At 45.8% G+C, this 21,184-nt stretch overlaps 1 protein-coding gene across 1 annotated transcript in view; it reads right to left on the minus strand.

Moving 5' to 3' along the window:
• Rcn1 (reticulocalbin 1) overlaps positions 1-6,785 on the minus strand; it is a 12,190-nt gene extending 5,405 nt beyond the window's left edge. The window contains exons 1-3 of the mRNA XM_021192948.2: positions 6,365-6,785; positions 1,658-1,851; positions 535-713 (exon numbers count right to left, since the gene is read on the minus strand). Of these exons, the coding sequence (XP_021048607.1) occupies positions 535-713; positions 1,658-1,851; positions 6,365-6,600 (609 nt within the window). The 5' untranslated portion in view covers positions 6,601-6,785. The remainder of the gene's footprint in view (positions 1-534; positions 714-1,657; positions 1,852-6,364) is intronic.
• Positions 6,786-21,184: the final 14,399 nt, after the last annotated feature.

Raw genomic sequence — 21,184 nt, forward strand, 5'->3', positions numbered from 1 at the left:
AGCAGCAACAACCACAACAACGGGGCAGAGCCCAGCTCGCTAACCCATGAGCACATATCTAGATGGCACCTCTCAGCCTTAGCATAACTAAGATGGGCCAGACCATAAACCAGTATGCATATCCTTTTTTTCTGAGCTGAATAGTAAGGACAGGCTATCACATCTCTTAATTCTGTCTCTGTCCTTTATCTGCCGCCTGACACTCTAAGATGGCAGAGCAGAGGGTAGAGGTCACCTCCCAGTGTTTAGAGGGGAGCTTCCCAGGGGATCTAAGCAGGACTATCTTTAATAGACAATGTACAAGAAAGGAACAAGCTTGCTTTGTGTTAAGTGGCTTCCGCCAGGGTGTTTGTTACAACAGCTAGCTTGTCCTGACTACTTCCTGGACAAACAAGAGATTTGACCTATTCAACTTCAGTCCTTCCCCAATTCCCAGCAGGCGGAAAGTGTTTCTTTTTGGAAAAAGGGACAAGGTGTGGGGACAGTTTTCTCTCTGGTCTTTTCGCAGTCTGTCTGGACTTTTACTATTCTCACCAGAACTACAATCTCCTTCATATGTTCAAACTCCTCTGGGTGCAGAAAGGCAGTGAACTCCTCCCGAGTAGCTGTCAGGTCGCCGTCAAGGTCTGAAGCCTTAAACCTCCTCTCATCTCGTGGCAGCATCTTTTTAAAGGTGTGATGATCAGAGCTATCGTGGAATTCAGCGGGGTTTCCTGCAGGAAGCACACAGAATTCGTTAGGGGGGTGGGGGCGAGGGCTTCGTTCTGGATGGCATACTCTACACACACACACACACACACACACACACACACACACACACACACACACACACGAGCTATCTTGACTCACCCACTGACTTCTTTAAAACATTTCTATTCAAAATGACTGCACATCCTCTCTCCCTCCAAGTCACGCCTTAATCGACTTTAGTGCCCGGCAGGGCTTTACAGCAAGCACTGAAGAGCTCAGGCTTTAGACCACAGAAGTTCAGACCTCCATTTACAGACTTCTACACCCATCTATCCCGTTTTGATCTAGGATAGAGGAGGATTCCCTGTGATCTGGAGTATCTAAATGTTTCTGCTAGCTTTCAAGGGAGCAGAGTCTGGCTTTAATTATCTTCCTTTCTCCCCAAGCCTGTCTCCCTGCTGACCACCAGGCACTTGGAGGGTCTGCAGCACACCCCTCCCTCCATTCTCTAAGGACTAACCTAAGCCCCACCCACCATGCATGTATTTCTGTGCCTCGGCCCCCCTCCCCACATTCTTTCAGTCTCTCCAAATTGAAATCCATGCTTCAAGGCCCAGTTTCCACTCTCTTCCCCACTGAAGCCCTTCATTGAATTTTGTTTCCTGAAGATATTTTGGGCCTATTTCATCCTTACCACCCAACTTCAGCAGCAATTAGAAACTATCGGAAGCAATTCTTTTTTCTTTCTCTTCTCTGTGTGAACTTCTGAGAGCTAAGTTCAAGCAGGGCCCTGACCTAAGACGCCTTCCCCTATTCAGTCAGGGGAAGCAACTTGATACATTGTGGAGGAGGATGTTACACAGCAGGCTTTACTCGGAAGGCTGTGACAGCTGGGTGAAGGAGGTGGCCATCATGAGTCTCCTGTGACCTTGTTCCTCACAGTGCAACCTCCACCGTGGCCTCTTACCCAGGTAGTAGCCATAGGTGGCCTGCTTGTATTCTTCCCAGGAGATCTTTTCGTCTTTGTCCCTATCATAATCCTTCCAGACTTTGGCGACATTATCATAGATGTATCTTTTCTGTACCCGTTTGATCCAAACTTTCAGCTCCTCAGTAGTAACAAGGCCATCACCATCACTGTCAATTCGATCCACAATTTTCCTGTAGTTAAAATAATAATAAAATGAAACAGTAAGTCCCTCAAGACCACAATCAAGACTTGTCTGGCCTTGGCCCAGCAACATGTCAAGCAATTTGCAGTCTTAAACGTTATAAAATTCTAAGACAGATTCAGCCAATCTTCCTTCCAAAGATGATATGCCTTCTCCTCTGGGAAACCATGGCCAGTGGCAGACATTATTAATGTACCATGCCTCTACATTCTGAAACCCAGATGAACTCAGAATTCTTCTCAGCTCAGGACTCCGGAGATTGCCATGACCACCTGATGAGAACTGGCAGGAAGATCTATTTGGTATAACTGTGTTGAGCACATACTTTTTAGCTTTGGGTACAGTGTAACAACAGGAAATTCTATGTTAATCAAAAGATAAGGGAGCTGTTTGTTTTTAAATCCTACTATCTTATACTCAAGGATTCGAAACTTAAGAAGCAGAAGACCAATCCTCCACCAGAAAGCCGGTGAGGCCGGTGAGGCTGGTGAGACTGGCAGCTGAAGAAACAGCTAATAGGGTACAGACCACTGTGCCCTCCTGGATTTCCAACTCTACCTTGACCTAGGTTCCAGGGATTTCAAGCTGTACTCTACTGAGGCATCCTACATAATAGTTCAGGGTAAAATTCAGGCTGGAAACTTTCCATCTGTACATCTCTATGTCACTCAGCTTCAAGCTAGGAGTGCCATTTCTGTGAGGGACTTCTACACACCCACAAGCTATTGCTAACACAAGGTTTAAGAGAAGTTTAAAAAAAAAAAAAAAAAAAAAAAAAAAAGCCGGGCCGTGGTGGTGCACACCTTTGATCCTAGTACTTGGGAGGCAGAGGCAGGTGGATTTCTGAGTTCAAGGCCAGCCTGGTCTACAAAGTGAGTTCCAGGACAGCCAGGGCTGTACCACAAAAGAGAAGTTCCACACACCTGGGATGAGGTCATACCGGCCAATGAGGATTCAATGTCTTTCTTTGGGGCTAGAATTCAATCAACCCCAGTGACAAATTTTGTCAGTAGTAGTTCCGATTAACAGATAACACTGATTAAATTAAAGATGGGAACTGAATTCCTTAGTTCTTTTTTTTTTTTTTTTTTAAAGATTTATTTATTTATTATATGTAAGTACACTGTAGCTGTCTTCAGACACTCCAGAAGAGGGAGTCAGATCTTGTTAAGGATGGTTGTGAGCCACCATGTAGTTGCTGGGATTTGAACTCTGCACCTTTGGAAGAGCAGTAGGGTGCTCTTACCCGCTGAGCCATCTCACCAGCCCCCTCCTTAGTTCTTTATAAACAGTTTGACCTGTACCTCTTAACTTTTAGTGGGAAAGGTGAAGAATGTGGGGAGGGGAAACCAGGTGACATCTCTTATTTGAACCCAAGGAACCCCACTCCTTTCTCTGAAAGTTGTGGACTCGATTAACGACTTTAAAGTGTTCCTTCAAGCACAATTTAACAGATCTGGGACTGAAAGACTAAATCTCATGCATCTTCAGGCTTCTCTGGGAGCAACTCAGCTGGACACAGCAGAATTCATTCAACACAGAGCAGGCGGGCACTGCTCAATCCGGAGGACACACTGCCAACACTGCCCATCGGTTACCCAACACCACCGAGAAACAGACACTCAGGCCAAGGGTCAATGGATGAAACCACTGGAACCCTCTTTTGAAAAAAGAACAGCATTTAATTCACACCTATCAACCTCCAGGGCCTAGCTCCGCCCAACACAAAGCAAGAGCTTTAAAACTGTTTACTGGAATGATAGGAGTGGTCTTGACCTCTCTAGCAAAGTCACAAGAGTAAAATCCGGAGAAAGGAAATGGAATGTAGATAGACTCTGAATGCATGAGTCAGGACACCTAGATCTTCCTGTGGCTCCCCATTATCTGTGTGACCTCGTGCAATTGAGTCTCTGAGCCCAAGTTCCCCCACTATGAGCAGAACCGCCCCAGTGAAAAGACCTGTGAGAACTGAAGAGGAGGAAGGTGCCTTTCCTCACTTGGGACAACTATGTAGGTGAAGGGTGGAAGTAAAATTCCAACTCTCAGCAAGTAACAGAAAAGAATAAGGTCTCCAGGAGGGGCGTAGGGCAAATGGGGTTCTCCTGCCTGCCAGCTGCTATCAAGGAGACAAGAAAAACCAGACACTCTGTGGACAGGTGAGCCACTCCCAACTTTAGACAATGGAAAGTAATTTACATTTTCCTAAGATTATACATGGCCACTGAGACTGTAACCCTTCAGTGTTTCCAGAAATCTTAAGGAGGACATGTGTTTTCAATAGAGAGTCAAGTGATAGACACAGAGTTGCCCAGATCTAGCCATGTTAATCCCTCAGCAGCCTAGACTTGAAGGGGGGCTGTTGAGAAAGAAGACTTGGAGAGGCAACTTCGCCTTTAGCTCCAGGCTAGATCAGTCATTTCCAAAAAGTCCCTGCCAATTCTGACCCAGGTGACCTTAGTCGGGAAGGGGCTTGGACCAGGGACCTAGACAGTATCTTTGGTTCCTTCCTCAACTCTGGGTCAAGGACAAATAAGGGCTTCCACAGTCTGCATCTTTCTTGTCCGAATACCCAGACGTACCAACCCCCACCGTCCCACTGCCCAGGACTCTGTATCTGCCACGGTTACACCTTGGCTCTACTGCCAGGCTGGCTTTTCCAACAAGACTTGGGATGAGGACGTCCTGTCCACCACAAGCAGACACTGATAACATCTCTACCTCCTTAGGAGGCCGTCCCTCTGATCTTTACTTTCCCTTCTCTTCTACCTCCCATTTTCTCTTCTCTGTCTCTGGAGGAGACCAACACCCCTCCCACTCCACAGAAAAGTTAAAACCATGATAAGCAAGCAGGCCCCTCACTTCAGGAACACCTTTCTATTACCATATACCCAATGACCTTTGAACCATCCCACAAGCTCTGATGAAGTACCATCTACAAAACCAGGTACCTCCCGCCAACCTGAAGCCCCAGGGGCTCCTACTAAACACGTGGATGACGTCACCATCATAGCACTCCTGAAAGTTTTTGCCTGCCCTCCTCCACATTGGATGGCCAGCACCTTGAGACCTAGAACATGAGGGTTCATCTTAGTACTTGCCAGATGTCAAACATGGTCCAAACACAGTATAGCCACTGCAATACTTGCTACATGAATAAATGAACAAATTCAAGGTCTTCATACAAGGACTAGACTCAGAGAACTCCACTACCTCTTCTCTCTGGCATCAGGTAGTTACTCTGATGTAGGAATTAAATGAAGCCAGAGGACCTAAAGTGTTTCCAGTTCATAACTCTCTCCCCCTCCTCCTTTCTAAAACAATGCAGAATGGCTGCAATCAGGGCTCCAGAATAAATCAGTCTCCAGGCCTCAAAGCAGTACAATGGCCTGAATTTATCAATGGCCCCTATTGTTGAAGTCCCAAAAAAGAAGAGAAAGTACTTCCCTACCAAATAAAGGATACTGTTTGGAGGTGACTTTGAAGTCCAAAGGTCTTTTTATCACAAGAGGCAGATGTTCACCTACATAATAGGTATCATTTATCCTGTCCTACTGAACGCCTACTGAACGCTCTGGCCCTTTTGTCGAACAGAGATGGCTGTGTTCTTTTCAACTGTAGCAGAACTCGAAGATCCTCCTCCCCCAGGAGCAGGTTCGGGAAGCTCTGGTGGCCCACAGGCAGGATGGCTGTGTTCCTCCACAGCCCTGCCTTCACCGGGTCCTCGCTAGCTACTAGTTCCTCTGCACAGTGGCCAAGTGTCTCCGGGGCACCAGGGTAGGGGCACTGAGATGGTGCCCAGGTTTGTTTCCTGATTCCAAGCTAAACTCAACAAAGCCCCACCATAGGCATTTTGCGGGGGTTTCCCCCAACCTCCCGACAATCAGTTGCCAAAAAGCAGAGTGTCTCACCTATAATGCTGGGAGCAGTGCCCAAAGAATCAGTTTCCAACGCTGTACCTCTTGCCCCAATGAGCCCCTTTGAAAACCTGATTTCTATGTCTCTGCGTGAGATTTCTGGGATGACTGGTCAGAGGACAAGAACATCCAGCCCAATCTAGAGACAGGTCAAGAACAAGCCTCTCCATCGCTTACACATTTGTTTGATCTTGAGATGTTTTTAAACAAGTCTCAAGTGCCTCTCTCTGGACTATGAGAAAGAACCAGGTACTAAAAGGCCACAGTCAACAAACTCTGGCTCATTCCAGTCTCTTCTGATGAAACCTAGATGAGGGGGCGGGCCCTCTCGCTCCCTGCTCCGGAGGCCGCTGCCACGTTCTCGCCTCCCCGTGGGAAGCTATCCCGACCGGGTGTGGTGGCGACCTCCACACGGGGGGCTGAGCGCCCGCTGGCAACTTTGTGCCTCTGAGCCTCAGCCCTGGCTTCGGCCCTGTGACCAACTGGCGCGATTTCGCTTTCGCTTTGCGCTTGTGGTCCCGCGTGGCTCCCTCTGAGGTGGCCATGGGCCCCTGCGTGGTCCCCGGGCGGCCCGGGCCGCAGCCTCACCCCAGTCTCTCCTTGCTCTCGTCCGGGCTTAGCTGATCGAAGGTCTTGGAGTCCTCCTTGCCCAGGAAGGCCTCATGATCGTACTGGAAGCTCTGGTTGTCCTCGGGCGGCCGCTCGCCCAGCTCTGAGTCCGGCCGAACCACGCGCTCCTTGCGCACCGTGGGCTTGGCCCGCAGCGCCAGCACCAGCGCCAGCAGCAGTCCCAGGGCGAGTCCCAGGCGGCTACCGCGCGCCATGGTCGCGAGCAAAGGGAGGCTGCGGGGCAGTAGGGGCTCACAGCGCCGCAGCGGCTGTCCCCTCCCCAGCGAGGGGAGCGCCCGGCTGGCTCGAGGAGGCTCGGGCCGCCCCACTCACGCGCCCATTGGCCACGGCGCCGCCGGGGGAGGCCGGGGCCGCGGAGCCACGTCGCCAGCCAGGGTGGTGGGCGCCGGGCTCGGATTTCGCCTCGGCCCCTCCCCGCGATCTCGTTGCGAGGGGCGGGTCCAGATGATGGGGGCTGCGGACTGGAGGGTTCTCTGCAAGACCGGAAAGAAGTACTTTGAGAAAATGCAACAGATGTTTTTGGGTGATAGCTCGTCTTCGCGTTTAGAGAAGCAGCGCTCCCACTCAGCTTCCAGCAGAAAGCCCGAACCTCAGCCCAAGGCTGGCCCAGAGATGAACATTTAAGCCCAGGTTAACAATTTGCTTTGTGGTTAGGAGAGCACTTGAGTCTGGAAAGAGGCCAGGATGGGCGTGGTCCCCTAGGTTAGGGAGGAGGCAATTTTAACATCCATGAGATAACAGCAGAGGACTGTGGGAGGAGACCGGATGATTAAGGAGAAGCTCTTTCAAGCTTCTATGGGAGAGAGGCAGAAAGGCTTCCTAAAAGAAACAGAGATATCAAATTATAAAGTTTTCGTTTCTGAATGTTGGCAAGCCATTTTACAAACCTACTATCTGACTCAAATCCTATCAGCGTATTAAATCCGAAATAATGATACCAGTTAGTAATGGTCTGTATTATATAACTTTCTGCAATGATGGAAATATTCTCTATATGGGCTGTCTTAAATGTAGGCCACTGAATACTTGACATGGAGCCGGTCCAAAGCCAATAGTTGAGCTTAAATGTAAATAGCCACGCGTGGCTAGTGTCTAACAAACTGAGGATGCCCGACTGAACCTTTTACTCTTCACAAAAATGCATGTAAATGTCAGAGGGTCAGCGAATCTTTTAAAGAGTCTCAGGAAACTGTGGTTGAAGAGAGAAGCCTCCTCCTACCTCCACCCCTATAATCTGCAGCACCACCTGTTCACCTCCACCTTTCTAACACTCAAGAAAAGGTCAGCTTCTCGCCCTTACAGTAAGGAAACCAAGACATGATAGCACAGAAGCAAGAACCTTTCCATTAAGATCATTTTCGGTCAACCAATTAAGATGATGAACCTGATACACATAAGTATTTATGGCTGCCTTAGGATTTTACTGCTGTGAACAGACTCCATGACCAAGGCAGCTTTTATAAGGACAACATTTCATTGGGGCTGACTTACAGGTTCAGAGGTTGAGTCCATTATCATTAAGGCGGGAGCATGGCAGCATCCACGCAGACATGGTTCAGGAGAAGCTGAGAGTTCTACATCTTCATCTGAAGGCTGTTAGGAGAAGACTCTCTTCTAGGCAGCTAGGATGAGGGTTTTAAAGCCCACACCCACAGTGACACACCTACTCCAACAAGACCACACCTACTCCAACAGGACCATATTTTCTAATAGTGCCACTCCCTGGGCCAAGCATATGCAAACCATCACCAGGGCATAATGAAAACAAGCTAGCTACAGTTCTACAGAGTATGCATAACATAGACCAACCAGGGAGGGTTTCCTGGACTGATAGAAACTGAGGCTAAGATAAGTAGGGTAAGCCAAGCAGGGGAATGTGGCTATTCGAGAGGTCCTGTGTTAGCTGGCAGAGGACAGTGTAGCTGGAAGTGATGCTCTGTGACTTTGGACAACCCCTTTTAGATGTTAGGGAGATGGGGTTGGGGAGGAAGGGATCCAGGGTTTGATGGATCCAGTGTTCCTTTGCTGATTTTACGTTGGGATAAGAAGTGCTATATTTGAAACTAGAAAAGTCAACTGTTGGTAAATCGGTGTGGACTTGTAGCAAAGGAAACACAGTACTGTGGGGATGACGTACTCCCTTGATTGTGGGCAGCTCCCAGATGCAAAGAGAACCTGGGGAGGGAGCAGCAGAGCTCCTGCCCCCTCCACTGCATGCTACTGCTGTTGCCACCAGTGTCAGACTGCAGCTTCACCAGGCTTCTGAGGTGGATGGAGGACCAGGAACTCACAGGCATCTTCTCACCCTTCAGCAGTTGATTAGGGATGAGCAGCCATCAGGTCCACAGCCTCTTGGGCAAACAGATGGCCGCTGATGGACTAGCCCACTCCTATCTTGTAAGCCAACCTAATAGAGCCTCTTTTGCAATGTTTGTTTATTTTATTGTTTCTATTCCCTGAAAGAATCCTGACTAATAAACTTGTCAAACACAAATGTCTTGAGGTGAGTGGCTTGATACCCTTGGTGTTCACAAGGCAAACGGGATACAAATGGAGTCGGGGGAGAGGGGAAGAAGAGATTGGAAAGGGGATGGAACAGGGCGTGGGGGCTGCTGACAGGCTGCTTGCTCATGACTTTTGCCAGGGCGAGCTTGGCTCACTGGTGTTGAAGGAGCACATCATGAATGAAGGTGGCATACCTTCAGTCTTGCTACAGTTGGGCTTCCTGCCACACACTGCCAGTTTCCCATACAGTGTTTCAGAGGTAGGCTCATTCCCTGTGGGAACTACCCACAGTGCTGTGAATCCGGAAGACTTTGCGTAATTTCCCCCACAGATTGCCTATGCTCTCCTCCCACATTTTTTTTTTTTCAATCTTCCCTGTGAGAATTAAGAAGTCCCCTCAACCAAATGATCAGGAAAACTGATGACACAAGCTAACTGGGGTTCTCCTCTAAGTGATTGTGTTCTTTCATTTTTAAAGCTTGCTTTTTATCCCCCCCCCCCCCCCGCCCCGTGCGTCTATGGGGAGACTGATGAAGCACATTCTCACCTCCTAAGTTAGCCTCCATCCTCAATGAGGCAAAGAATCTCAGAACAGAGGAGGCACGTGGCCTAGGACTGAACCAACCCAAAGGAAAAGCAGTTTCAAACAGATGAACTGACAGATTAGGATACGCCAATCAGCTGCAAGTAGCACCATCCAAACTCAGGCTAAAGGTTAATAAAACTAAGGAAACATTATTATTTCATGTATCAAAAAGTCTTTTTAAAACTTCTTGTGTGGGTTTGCATGGGCACCTTTTCCTCACATCCAGTCTGTGGTTAGGTGCAGCATAGATTGGCCCATGAGCTTCTAGGGACTCTCTTGTCTCAATGGGATCCAGCTTTACACCTGCTGCTCTCCAGACTTGTTGAACAAGTGCTTTACCCACTGAGCCACATCCTCTGAGCTCAGAAAGGCTTGAGTGAAGTCAACTTCAGACTGGCTCATGCAAATGACTCACGGGCCACCGGAAACCAGGCTTTAAAGCTGCTTGGTATTCCTCCAACGGAAGGGGGAAAAGTTTCATTCCTGTATTAGAAAGAAAGCTTTCCATCAGATCTCCTTTCACATCTCATTGGCCAGAAAGGTATGGAAATTCCATGATTGATTAGACCAATCAAAATCGACTCCATGGGGTTGAAAAAATAAACAAAAATCTTCAAACACACATCCTGAGGGTCTGTCAGGAAAGAACAAGCCAGATGGTTGTAGATGCCACGAGGAATTGTAATTAACTGCTGTGTGTTTAAAAGCTCCACCTCCTGCCTCTCCACCATGCAAAGCCACAGAAAGTTGTCAAAACTCAACTCAAATGTCACTTATTCCCTCATGTTGTCCCTTAAATCTTAGGTCAGAATCAATCATTTCTAACTCAAAATGCCCAGCGCCTTTTCACCTCATACGCGGGCTTTTCACAGCCTGACTTGTACTAACAGGTTCATCTCAGTTTCTCCTGAGTCTAAATCCCCTACGAGGAATGATCTTGTATGATTCCTGTCCATGTGCATAAATCCAGGGACTACTGCATTTACTGTCTTGTCATTGAAGTTTATCACAGTATGAAAGCTTATCATGAAGCTAGGGACCATATTCTTTTGGTTCACTATTGCATACCCACTACCTAGCACAATACCTGGCCCACAGTAGGTGCCCCAGTTATATCTGAGTGCATAGTAAGGTACTGATGCCAACCAACTTTTGTTTCTGCTAAGTAAGAGTATTTACTTTTACTCCCATTTGAAACACACACACACACACACACACAAGATGGTGAACATCAAACAATGGAGGTCACTGGGAATAATTCAGGAGAGTTCTATTATTATCTCAGCTTATTGCTTTGAGCAGAAATTCCAGATGTGGTACAAGGAATGAAAGCAGAGGTGAATATCCAGAGAGACTAAGTCAGTTATCCTGCTTATGCAAGCATACTACCAAGGAGAAAGCTATAGAGGAGACCCCCCCCTGGGACCTGCAGAGAGTCCCCATTGAGTATTGAAAGGAACCGATCAATGCATGTGCTCAAGGCTGAAGAGTGAACTATCTGCAAGGTTCAGAGAAACAAGGAGTACCAGGCCCAGTGCCTGTTCCAATTAGTCAGGCTGGAAAAACAAGTAATTAATTGGGCTCTGGGCAGAGAGCCTCAGCCCTAGACTCATGGTTGCTCCCCCAGATGACTGACAAAATATAAAAGCAAAATGCAAAAGACAAACTGTTCTAAGGAACCTGACTTCCTCCAAGAGAAAATGTTCAGGAAAACTTATAGGAATAAAATTGAGAACGCACAAAGTGTGTGTGTGTGTGTGTGTGTGTGTGTGTGTGTGTAGGGTGACACAACAACAAGACCCCAGTGTTTCTTAACCTTCCTTAATAATTTGATCCTTTAATACAGTTCCTCATGTTGTAGTGAGCCCCCAACCATAAAATTATTTTTGTTGCTATTCTTTAACTGTAATGTTGCTAGTGTTATGAATTACAATATAAATATCTGTGTTTTCCAATGTTCTTAGGAGACCACTTTAAAAGAGTTGACACCCCCCCCACACACACACAAAGGGTTTGAGGCCCATACGTTGATAAGGACTACAAAATTCAGTTTCTAACATTCAATCAAAAACATAGCAGGGAGCCAGAAATGGTGGTGAACACTTGTAATCCCAGCACTTGAAAGGCAGAGGAGCAGGAAAGAAGCCAGCCTGGGCTATATGGTGGAACCCTGTCTCAACAAACAAGGTTAAAAACAAACAAAAATAGTTTCTTAAAAGGATAAAACCATGCACAACACAATAATAATGGAGAACTACTAATAAAAACTGACTCAGGTGTTAGTGTGGAGAGAGAAAACATTTAAATGGCTATTGTCATTGTGCTCAGTAGATTCAGAAGAGACAAAGAAGTAACAAAAATATACAAGTTGAAGATATGATGATCAAAGCAGAAACATATGAGATGAAAAATATTCCATACAAGACTGAAGACTCGATATTGTAGAAGAAACTATTGGAACTTCAAGGTGTAGCAGTAGAAACTGTCCCAAAGATTCCTGAGTAAGAAGGCAGACTACAGGCAGCCTTCGGGATAGCCAGTGCTGAAGTGTCAGGATAAGAAAAAGCAATAAAATAAACAAGCATTGCAAAAGAGGCTCTATTAGGTTGGCTTACAAGATAGGAGTGGGCTAGTCCATCAGTGGCCATCTGTTTGCCCAAGAGGCTGTGGACCTGTGAATGTGGTAGCATATGCCGTTAATCCCAGCACTCAGGAGGCAGGCACAGGTGGATAGATCTCTGTGAGTTTGAGGCCAGCTTGTGTGCAGAGCAAGTTCCAGGACAACTGGGATATGTGGAGAGACCATGTCTCAAAGAAACAAACCAAACCAAACCAAACCAAACCAAACCAAACCAAACCAAACCAAAACAGGAGGAGGAGTAGAAATAGAAGGAAGGAAGAAAGAAAGAAAGAAAGAAAGAAAGAAAGAAAGAAAGAAAGAAAGGAAGAAAGAAAGGAGGGAAGAAGGGAGGGAAGAAGGAAGGAAGGGAGGGAGAGAGGGAGGGAGAGAGAGGGGGAGGGAGGGAGGAAGGGAGAGAGGGAGGAAGGAAGGAAGGAAGGAAGGAAGGAAGGAAGGGAGAGCTTCATTTTGAAGAAGTGAAGAAATGCATAAAAGGATAGGACAGCCAGAAAGTCCAGAGAAGCAGAAGTGTGAAGCACTGAGAAGAACACACCAAGGTGAACACACCTCCAACTCTGGGTCCCCAGAGTCAGGAGGAAAACAAGCCTCATCCAAAGGCTAAACCAGGCATTCCAGTGAAAAAAGAGGAAGCCCACGGACAGGACACGCCCACAGCTCCTATGCCACAAGTCCAGTTTCAGGTCTTCATAAGATAGAGACTTTTCCACTAGTGTGGATAGTCAATAGAGAAGTGTCTCCCGGCTCAGGGGATGGTGGCAGGCCACCTTCCTGAGAGGGAATCTTTGTTTCACTGAGGGCCCTAAAACAGGAAAACCATCTCAAAGACAGAGCGTAAATTTAACGCAGCACTGCATCCACCTGATGAGAGACAACCTTGGGAGACAGCTGTGGTACATGGGAGGAACAACAAAGACTATTTGTTTTGCAAAACAAAATAAAAACAAAAAACCAAACAAATAAAACCCTTAAATGTAGATGATTTCTGATCTCCAATAAAAAGACACAGGCTAGATGATTGGGAGAGAAAAACAAGATTTTGCTGGTTGTCTCCAAGAAAGATGCCTCACTGCCAAAGATGCCTGTAGAACCAGAGTCAAAGGACAGAAATCAATATTTATCAAGCTAATTGAAGCTTAAAAACTAGGTGGCATAGCTATTTTAATATTTGATGAACTCAATTTTAATCTAAAATTAGTCAAAAGAGGCAAAGAAATGGCATACTAATAAAGGGAACAATTTATCAAGAAGATATAACAATTATTATCTTATGTGCCAAGTATTAGGGTTCTTCTCTCTCTCTCTCCCTCCCTCTCCCTACACCTTTATTGTGTGCATTTGTGTGTGTGTCTCACGCGCACACACACACACACACACACACACACACAATAATGGGCATAAGAGGTAAGTTAGGTCCTGCTACAATAATAGTAAGTGTCTTTGGTATTCTTCTCCATCTGTATATCTGTAGGTATTTCTTCCAAACTGTAACTGTAGAATTAAATTACTTCATAGACCAAATGGACTTAACAGTTATGTACAGAATATTCCACTTAATGGATATAAAAAACACGTTCTTCTCAGAAGCCTATGGTACCTTCTCTAAAATAGATCATAGATAAGAAGTATTAGCCGGGCATGGTGGCGCACGCCTTTAATCCTAGCACTTGGGAGGCAGAGGCAGGCAGATCTCTGAGTTCCAGGACAGCCTGGTCTACAGAGTGAGTTCCAGGACAGCCAGGGCTACACAGGGAAACCCTGTCTCAAAAAACCAAAAAAAAAAATGTATTAAAAAATACAAAAGAATTGAAGTACTTTATTGCACATTATCAAACAGTAGTGGAATAAAAATTAGAAATCAGTAGCAAGGGAATATATAGAAACTACACAAATACTTGAAGACTGAATAATACACTTTTGAATGATCAGTGAGTCTCAGGATAAGTCAGAGAGGAAATTTTAAATCCCTACAATTAAATGAAAATGAAATCACAACTCGTCAGAAATTTCAAATATGGCTAACATACTTCTAAAAGGAAAGTTTATATCAGTAACTGCTTGTGCTAATAAACCAGGCAGAACACAAATAAATAACATAGTAGTCCATCTGAAAGTTTTGGAAAAATAATACGCTAGTCTCAAAAGTAGTAGATAGCAATACATTAATAATAACTAGGACAGAAGTCAATAGAATGGAGACTAAAAGAACAGCATAGATTCAGTTGAAGGGCTGGTTCTTGGGCAGGGGTAGGGGGAGTGATATTGACAAACCTGTCGCCAAAAGAAATTGAAAGAGGACCTAACTCAATAAAAGTAGATCCCCAAAGGGGATTTCGCCACAGATTCCAATGCACTGTTTACAGTAGTGCAGGATATAGGGCATGCCTAGATGCTGTCAATAGATGGGCAGATAACAATTACAGCATGAGCAATGTATTTTAAGCTGTAATAAAGAATGAAATTATGAGATGCAGAATAATGAATGAAACTTAGTATTACCATTTTACAAAAGAAGCCAGATATAGAAGAACAAATGTCATGTTTCCCCCTCACATGTAGACTCTATATTTAAATATTGGTGTATATGAGTGGGGAAAGACATGGAGGTTGAAACAAAACTGGGTAATAGAATATATATGAGCAACAGTGAACAGAGACAGTGAAAACTTCATAAAACAGTCTTGTGGTACATGCATATCACACATACAACATACATACAGCATACATACAGCACAGAATCATCACACATACAACACGCATATACACAATACACATACAACACACATACATACATCACACATACCGCACATATACATCACTCAAGTTTCCGAGGAGGAGGAAGAGGAGGAGGAGGAGGAGGAAGAGGAGGAGGAGGAAGAGGAGGAGGGGGGAGGGAAATTAGTTATGGAAAGAATGGCCCAACATTTCCCAAACTGAATTAGAAACATATGCTACAGATTGAAGAAGTTCAACACATCTTTAGCACAAAATATTTGAAGAAAACTTTGTTAAAGCATAAAATTTAATGTATATGTATGTGATAAAAAAATCTGAAAAGCAACCATATATGGTCAGCAGCAGTAGTGGGAGAATAAAATTCAAATGTAGACTGAAGAGATGGCTCAGTAGGTAAGAGCCCTTGCTGCTCTTCCAGAGGCCCCAGGTTCAATTCCCAGCACCTACTTCAAGGGGCTCACAACTGTCTGCAACTGCAGCTCCAGAGAACGCCTCTGGCTTCTGTGGATACCTGCACTCATGTGCATTTACCCACATGCAGACATATACACCACCTATCATTAAAAACAATTAAAATATATTTTAAAAACCCTGAATGTGAGATGTACTTACAAGCTAAGATGCTATCAAGGATAACACAGGGAATGATCTGTTTGCTTTCAGCTAGGATATATTATAATGCATGTGTCTGCTGCCTAAGGAGACAGAGGGATAAAGAAAAGGGGAAAGAGAAGAAAAGAAGAAGGGAGGAGGGAGGGAGGGAGGAAGGGAGGAAGGAAGGAGGGAAGGAAGGAAGGAAGGAAGGAAGGAAGGAAGGAAGGAAGGAAGGAAGTGTGTTTTAAGGTTGTGAAGAATTAAGGAGTTAGGTAGCCCTGACCTGCCCTGGGGCACGCTGCATTACTTATTCTGGATATATGAAATTTAGAACCTGTTAGTACAGTATTAGAAAGGTTTCTTTGTTTGCCCAAAGGTCCTCACTAAACCCGGAAGGCAGGAAGATAAGGACCGCTGTACAGTGAGGGCTTGCTTCTCTTTACAGGGTCACTGGTGTGTTGTGCTTCCTACAGGCCTTAGTGAAGCTTATTAGGGATGATGGTACTAACTCTTCTGTGCTGATGCTTAAAAAATGCCCGATGCTGATACTGTCAGCAAGAAGCACTAGAAAGACACTCAGGACTATTTTTACAAAAAACGAAACAAAACAAAACAAAAACAAAAAAAAAACAAAAAACAGGGTGGGGAGTGTGTATTTTTATTTATGCGTATGTCTTTATTTATATGTAAGTTTTCATGCAAGGGTGCCAGAGGGGACACTGAATCTCCTGTTACAGGTCAGATGCTGAAGATGGGTGCTAGGAACCCAAGCAGGGTCTTCTGCTGAAACAGTAAGTTCTCTTAACCAGTGAGCCTTCTCTCCAGCCCCCGGAACTGTTGTGGATAAACAAGAGTCATCAGACAAAGTGTGCTCTTTGGGAAGGAGATCCTTCTTTTGAAAAATGACCCGCACGGCACATGTCTGTATACATTAATGGCAATGACAAATAAAAATGAAGACTACTCCATTTCTACCAATTAAAACATAACTACTGTCTCTCAGGCCTGATGCACCCAGAAGCAAATACATAAATGCGTGTTTCATGAACACAGAACTCTATTACACACATTCGTCAGGCCACTGTGAGCAATTCCAGCCACTGCGAGTCTACGTCAGCATCTTCAGAGGCTGTGTGACACGACATCACCCTTTAACTGTCGGGAATTTAGACAGCAATTGTTATCCATTGGCATACAGATACCTTAAGTGAGCAAACAAGAACGAGTGACTGAGATCTTAGCGGATGCACGTGTTAGTGGGCTCTGCTGAGCTGAGCTGAGCTGTCTCGTAGTCTGCAGTCAGCTGCCAGCTGGCAGAGCAGTCCTCCTCATTCTGACTGTGCCTCCTCACAGGCCCTGGGCGGACTGCCTGTTGACTCCAGGGAAAAGGTTACAGTGGAGACCGATGGGACAAGATGACTGTTCTGGTGAGCTGTCCCAGAGGGCTAGCTGGGGCCCCGCGATTCTGGCTGTACAGAGAAGCGAGGGCCAGCAGTGATGTGAAGTTCTTTTGCCAGCAGTTGCTGTGTGCCAAGTGCTGAGTAGACTTGTGGGTACAGGGAACTCCTGTACAAATACTTTCAGTTGTTATCCGATTCGTCCGCGATACAAATTCCTAAATACAAAATAAGCTGCCAAATTTCTGTGGAGAAAGATAAACCAATGAACGTTCTAATTTAAGTGGAAAAGCCCAGTTCTGTATATTTCTGATGTGTCGCTGTAGAGGTAGGTCTGGTTCTTTTTCCTAGCCCCGTGCTCTCAGAAGTAAAGACTCCATGCAGACATAAGATATCCTCTCTACCCATCACAACGCGTGGACTGGGCTTTGTACTTGACTTGGATGATATACACCAAAGCGTCATAGACATGAACAGGAGAAACAAGTATCTTGTAAGGAGAGGGGTGGAGAGACGGCTCAGCAGTTAAAAGCGCCATACTGTTCTTGTACTGGAGTTCAGATGCTATGGTTTACAACTGCCTAGAGCCCCAGCTCCAGGGGGAACCCAATGCATCTGCCCCACCTTCCCTACCCTCCCCACACTCCCCACACTCCCCACACTCCCCACTCTCCTCATCCTCCCCCACCCTCCTCACCCTCCCCACCTCCCCCACCCTCTGCACACACATTGCACTTACAACTCACTGGTTCACCAAGTTGGATTTTGAGGGTCTCTGTACTTTGGTTTGTTGTGGATTCTCTGTCTGGGGTGAACAGACGTGTGAGTTGCGTCTCCCTAGGAACAGTTCTGCCACACAGCATATGTAAATGCAGATCCATTATACTCTATCTGCAGATCCTTTAGGAATTTTCTGTTTTGAAAGATATTTTGAAATCAATTTTAACACTATCAAGGATTTACAAACCAAATTACTTTAACATTGAATTGTGGTAACCAAGTATAGACTGCATCATTGTTGATGATCTCTTGGGCTGCTGAGGAGAATCCCCACACTAACTTATTATCCATGAGAATCTCTGTAAAGGAAATAGAGCCAGAGGGATGGAGTCATTCGGGAAGGAGTGTGAGCACATATGAGTCACCAGGAGGACTCTGTAACCTGCAAAAGCTGGAGTGTTGCTGAAGGGAAGTTTCAGGGACCTTGAGCAGGACACAGAGAACAATGGAAGGAAGTTCATCCAGCTGAGAGGCAGAGGGGGCCTTGCCTAGAGGCAGGTTGGGTGTTCCAAGCAGACCATCTGGAGCTCAAAAAGTATATGTGTGTGTGTGACAGGACTGGATAACAGGTATCTGCATGTTTAACCCTAGATAGGGATTGGAATCCAGCACAGGGGATTGTTGGATGCTGTGACAAAGCTGCCTTAGTAATAGACAGGGAGTAAGGCTAAGTTGGGGCTAGCAGACTTTGTGTCCTAGCGGGCGAGCGCACAGACTGAAGCAGAGATGGAGCTGGCTCTCTCAGGGAGCCATGCAGCTTCCTGATGGTGATGCCTGAGACCTCAGGGTCCAGTATATCCCATGTGGTCCTCTTGCTGAGAACCTGGGTGGGACTCAGACATGTCACATCCAAGGACTGTCACCACTGGGACAGAGGGAAGCAGCTTGTGGTTTGCTGTTTGCCTTTGTAATTTGTTTTTAGAAAAAAAAAAATAGCTTTTAAAATCAGCCAGTCAGCCAGCACTGCTGAAGCGGCCACACTAATTGTTTTCCTTCTCATTTAGACTCACTTCCCACTGTGTGTGAGGTAGCACTCTCAGGCAAAGCTTGGGTAATTCCTAGGACTAAAACAATTCCTTCATTTCCCAGCAGGACTTGTTGACGGGAGCTTATTTGTAGAAAGAGCAGGGATAGTAGTTTTTGTAGCACAGAGCCTGGGAAATTATAGCTCCTACCCCTTCCCCGAGTCATAATCCACTCATGATGTTAAAGATTGCTCTAGAATCTGAAGGACTCCCAGTGCTAGAACAGCCTGCCGATTTATCTATCATCTAGACAAAGCTTGCTACATAATTCCCCTTTCTTGCAACTTCAACTACCAACCGTGAGTTTCCAATGTCAGAGAATAAAGCATGCCATGGATCAGACCAAGCAAGGTGGAGGGAGAGAAAGGTTGTCTTTCCCCTGTGTCTCTGCTTCTATGAATTGGAAGTGTCAGAAAGAAAATGGGGCTAGGATATGGAGGGAGAACCCAGCCTGAGTAAAGCACGCTGGTCACACGGCCATAGTCTGCCCTGGCTGGCTGAAGTGAGGCTGGCTTGCTCTGAGCCATTGGGTTAAGTGAAGCAAAGGAGCTGAAAGGCACCAGAGGAAATCCACAGAAGTATCTGAATGAGCCATTGAACTTTGACCAAGAGGGGTAGTGAGGAGGGGTTGGGGGGAAGGGTGTTCACAGGGATGTGGAGAGAGGAACACGGAAGCAGGGGAGTGAGATTCCGCTCTGAGCTAACACTGAGTATGGTTTTGTCCCTTGCCTTATGTCCCTAGATGAGTCTTCAAGCCTCTGCTTTCTCAGTCAACAGCATCACACCTGCCTTTTGTCCAAGGCATATCCCTGGGTCCTATTAGACCCTCCTATCTGTGCTAGGCCTCTTACTTGCCAGCTACTACCATCTCTTGCTGATAATAGTGCTCCCTGTCTCCAGACTTCCCTCCACTAACCGGAGGTCTTTCTAGAACAATTGGAATCAGGCCACCCAACTCCATCCCCAGCAGAAACCATTCAGTAGCTTCTTGTTGTCCCTGGGGCAAAACCGAATTCTTTTCTTTGTTTCTTTAATTAAAATATCATTATATCACTTCCCCCCTTCCTGTTATTTCTCCGGTCCCTCCTTTGTCTTCTTGCTCCAACTCCTTATTTGCCTCCCTACTCTCAAATGGTTAGCTTCTTGTTCTTAATTATTGATACATATATGCATGTGTAAGTATGCAAAAATATATAAATGTGACCTACTGATTCTCTAGGTTGATCATCTTGCATAACCAATTAAGAGGGTTCATTCTCAGGAGAAACTAATTTCCCCTTCTCAGCAGTCTGTGGTTCTTTATATAGTGTGAAATGTTGTGATTCCCCACCCCCGTCCTTCCACACTAGCATGCCCATTGATAACCCCACCATTCTAGCCATGTTTATGCATCCATTTCTAGGAGAGATTGTCTCACAGCTGACTTCCTGACTTTCTGACTCCTCTAATCTTTCTGCCTCCTTTTCTGCAATGCTCCCTGAGCCATTGATCTACTGGGACTGACTCTCTAGGATCTGTTACCGTCTGCCCTGTGTCCAGAAATGTTTTTCTGTAATGGTCTCCATTTGATGTAAAGAGAAGCTTCTTCGATAAAGGATGGCAGCTTATACTTGTCTGTGAGTATAAGGATACGATTTAGAACACAGTAAGGAATTGTACTGGTCTAGCAATGTGGACGCGGTAGACCCTGTCCTAAGGTCATGACTTCACTAGCAACAGAAGTTGGCTAGGACCAGGCATAATTTCCCTTCTGTTGACTGGGCTCTAAGTTAATTAGACAGTGTTGGTTACCACCAACATGTGAGTACCACTATGGCACCTTGACTGACATTTTGCCATAGTGGTCACTGTTGTGGTTCACTGGCATGGTAGCTGGGTAGAAATATTGACTGATTCTCTCCCTTGGCAAGTTGCCAGGATTTTATGGCATCATGGAAGACAGGAGTCTTCACGTTTGATCCTGCTCAAATAATCTGAGTCCTGTGTCATAAAAGTGCTGTGTCTCCAGCAATAGAGGCTTACCTTTAACCTTTCAGTGGCACCCAAGGGCAACAGTAATAGTCCACATTGTTTTGGGAGTCCCTTGGGCTACCCTGATCAACCATAGGAAAAAGAGGTTTCTTATGAAAGGTAAGCTATTCAGTGGAACTCAAGGTCTTAACTCTAGGTCTCCATTCGTTCTACTTCTTGGGGCTCTTGCCATCTCTGGCCTTGGTCATGTGACATCCTTTTATGCCTCTTAAAGGTCTTACCCCTTACCCTCCTCTGCACTGAATAATACTATCCTCCTGGTTGTATCTTCCTCTTTACCCAGGGTCATCTCAGAACATCAGAGCTCTCAGCAAATGCTAAGGATGGGTGGGGGCAGAAGAAGTACCCATCCCATTCTACAGGTAAACTGAGGCTCAGAGTGTAATTTTATAATCTGTCCATGACCTCTCAACATCACAGCTCAGAATCCACTTCAGGGTTATTGATTTCCTGGGAGAGATTCTTATCTTTCTTGAATCTATGGAA

Source organism: Mus pahari, chromosome 3 (assembly GCF_900095145.1).
Source record: "Mus pahari chromosome 3, PAHARI_EIJ_v1.1, whole genome shotgun sequence".
NCBI lineage: Eukaryota > Metazoa > Chordata > Mammalia > Rodentia > Muridae > Mus > Mus pahari.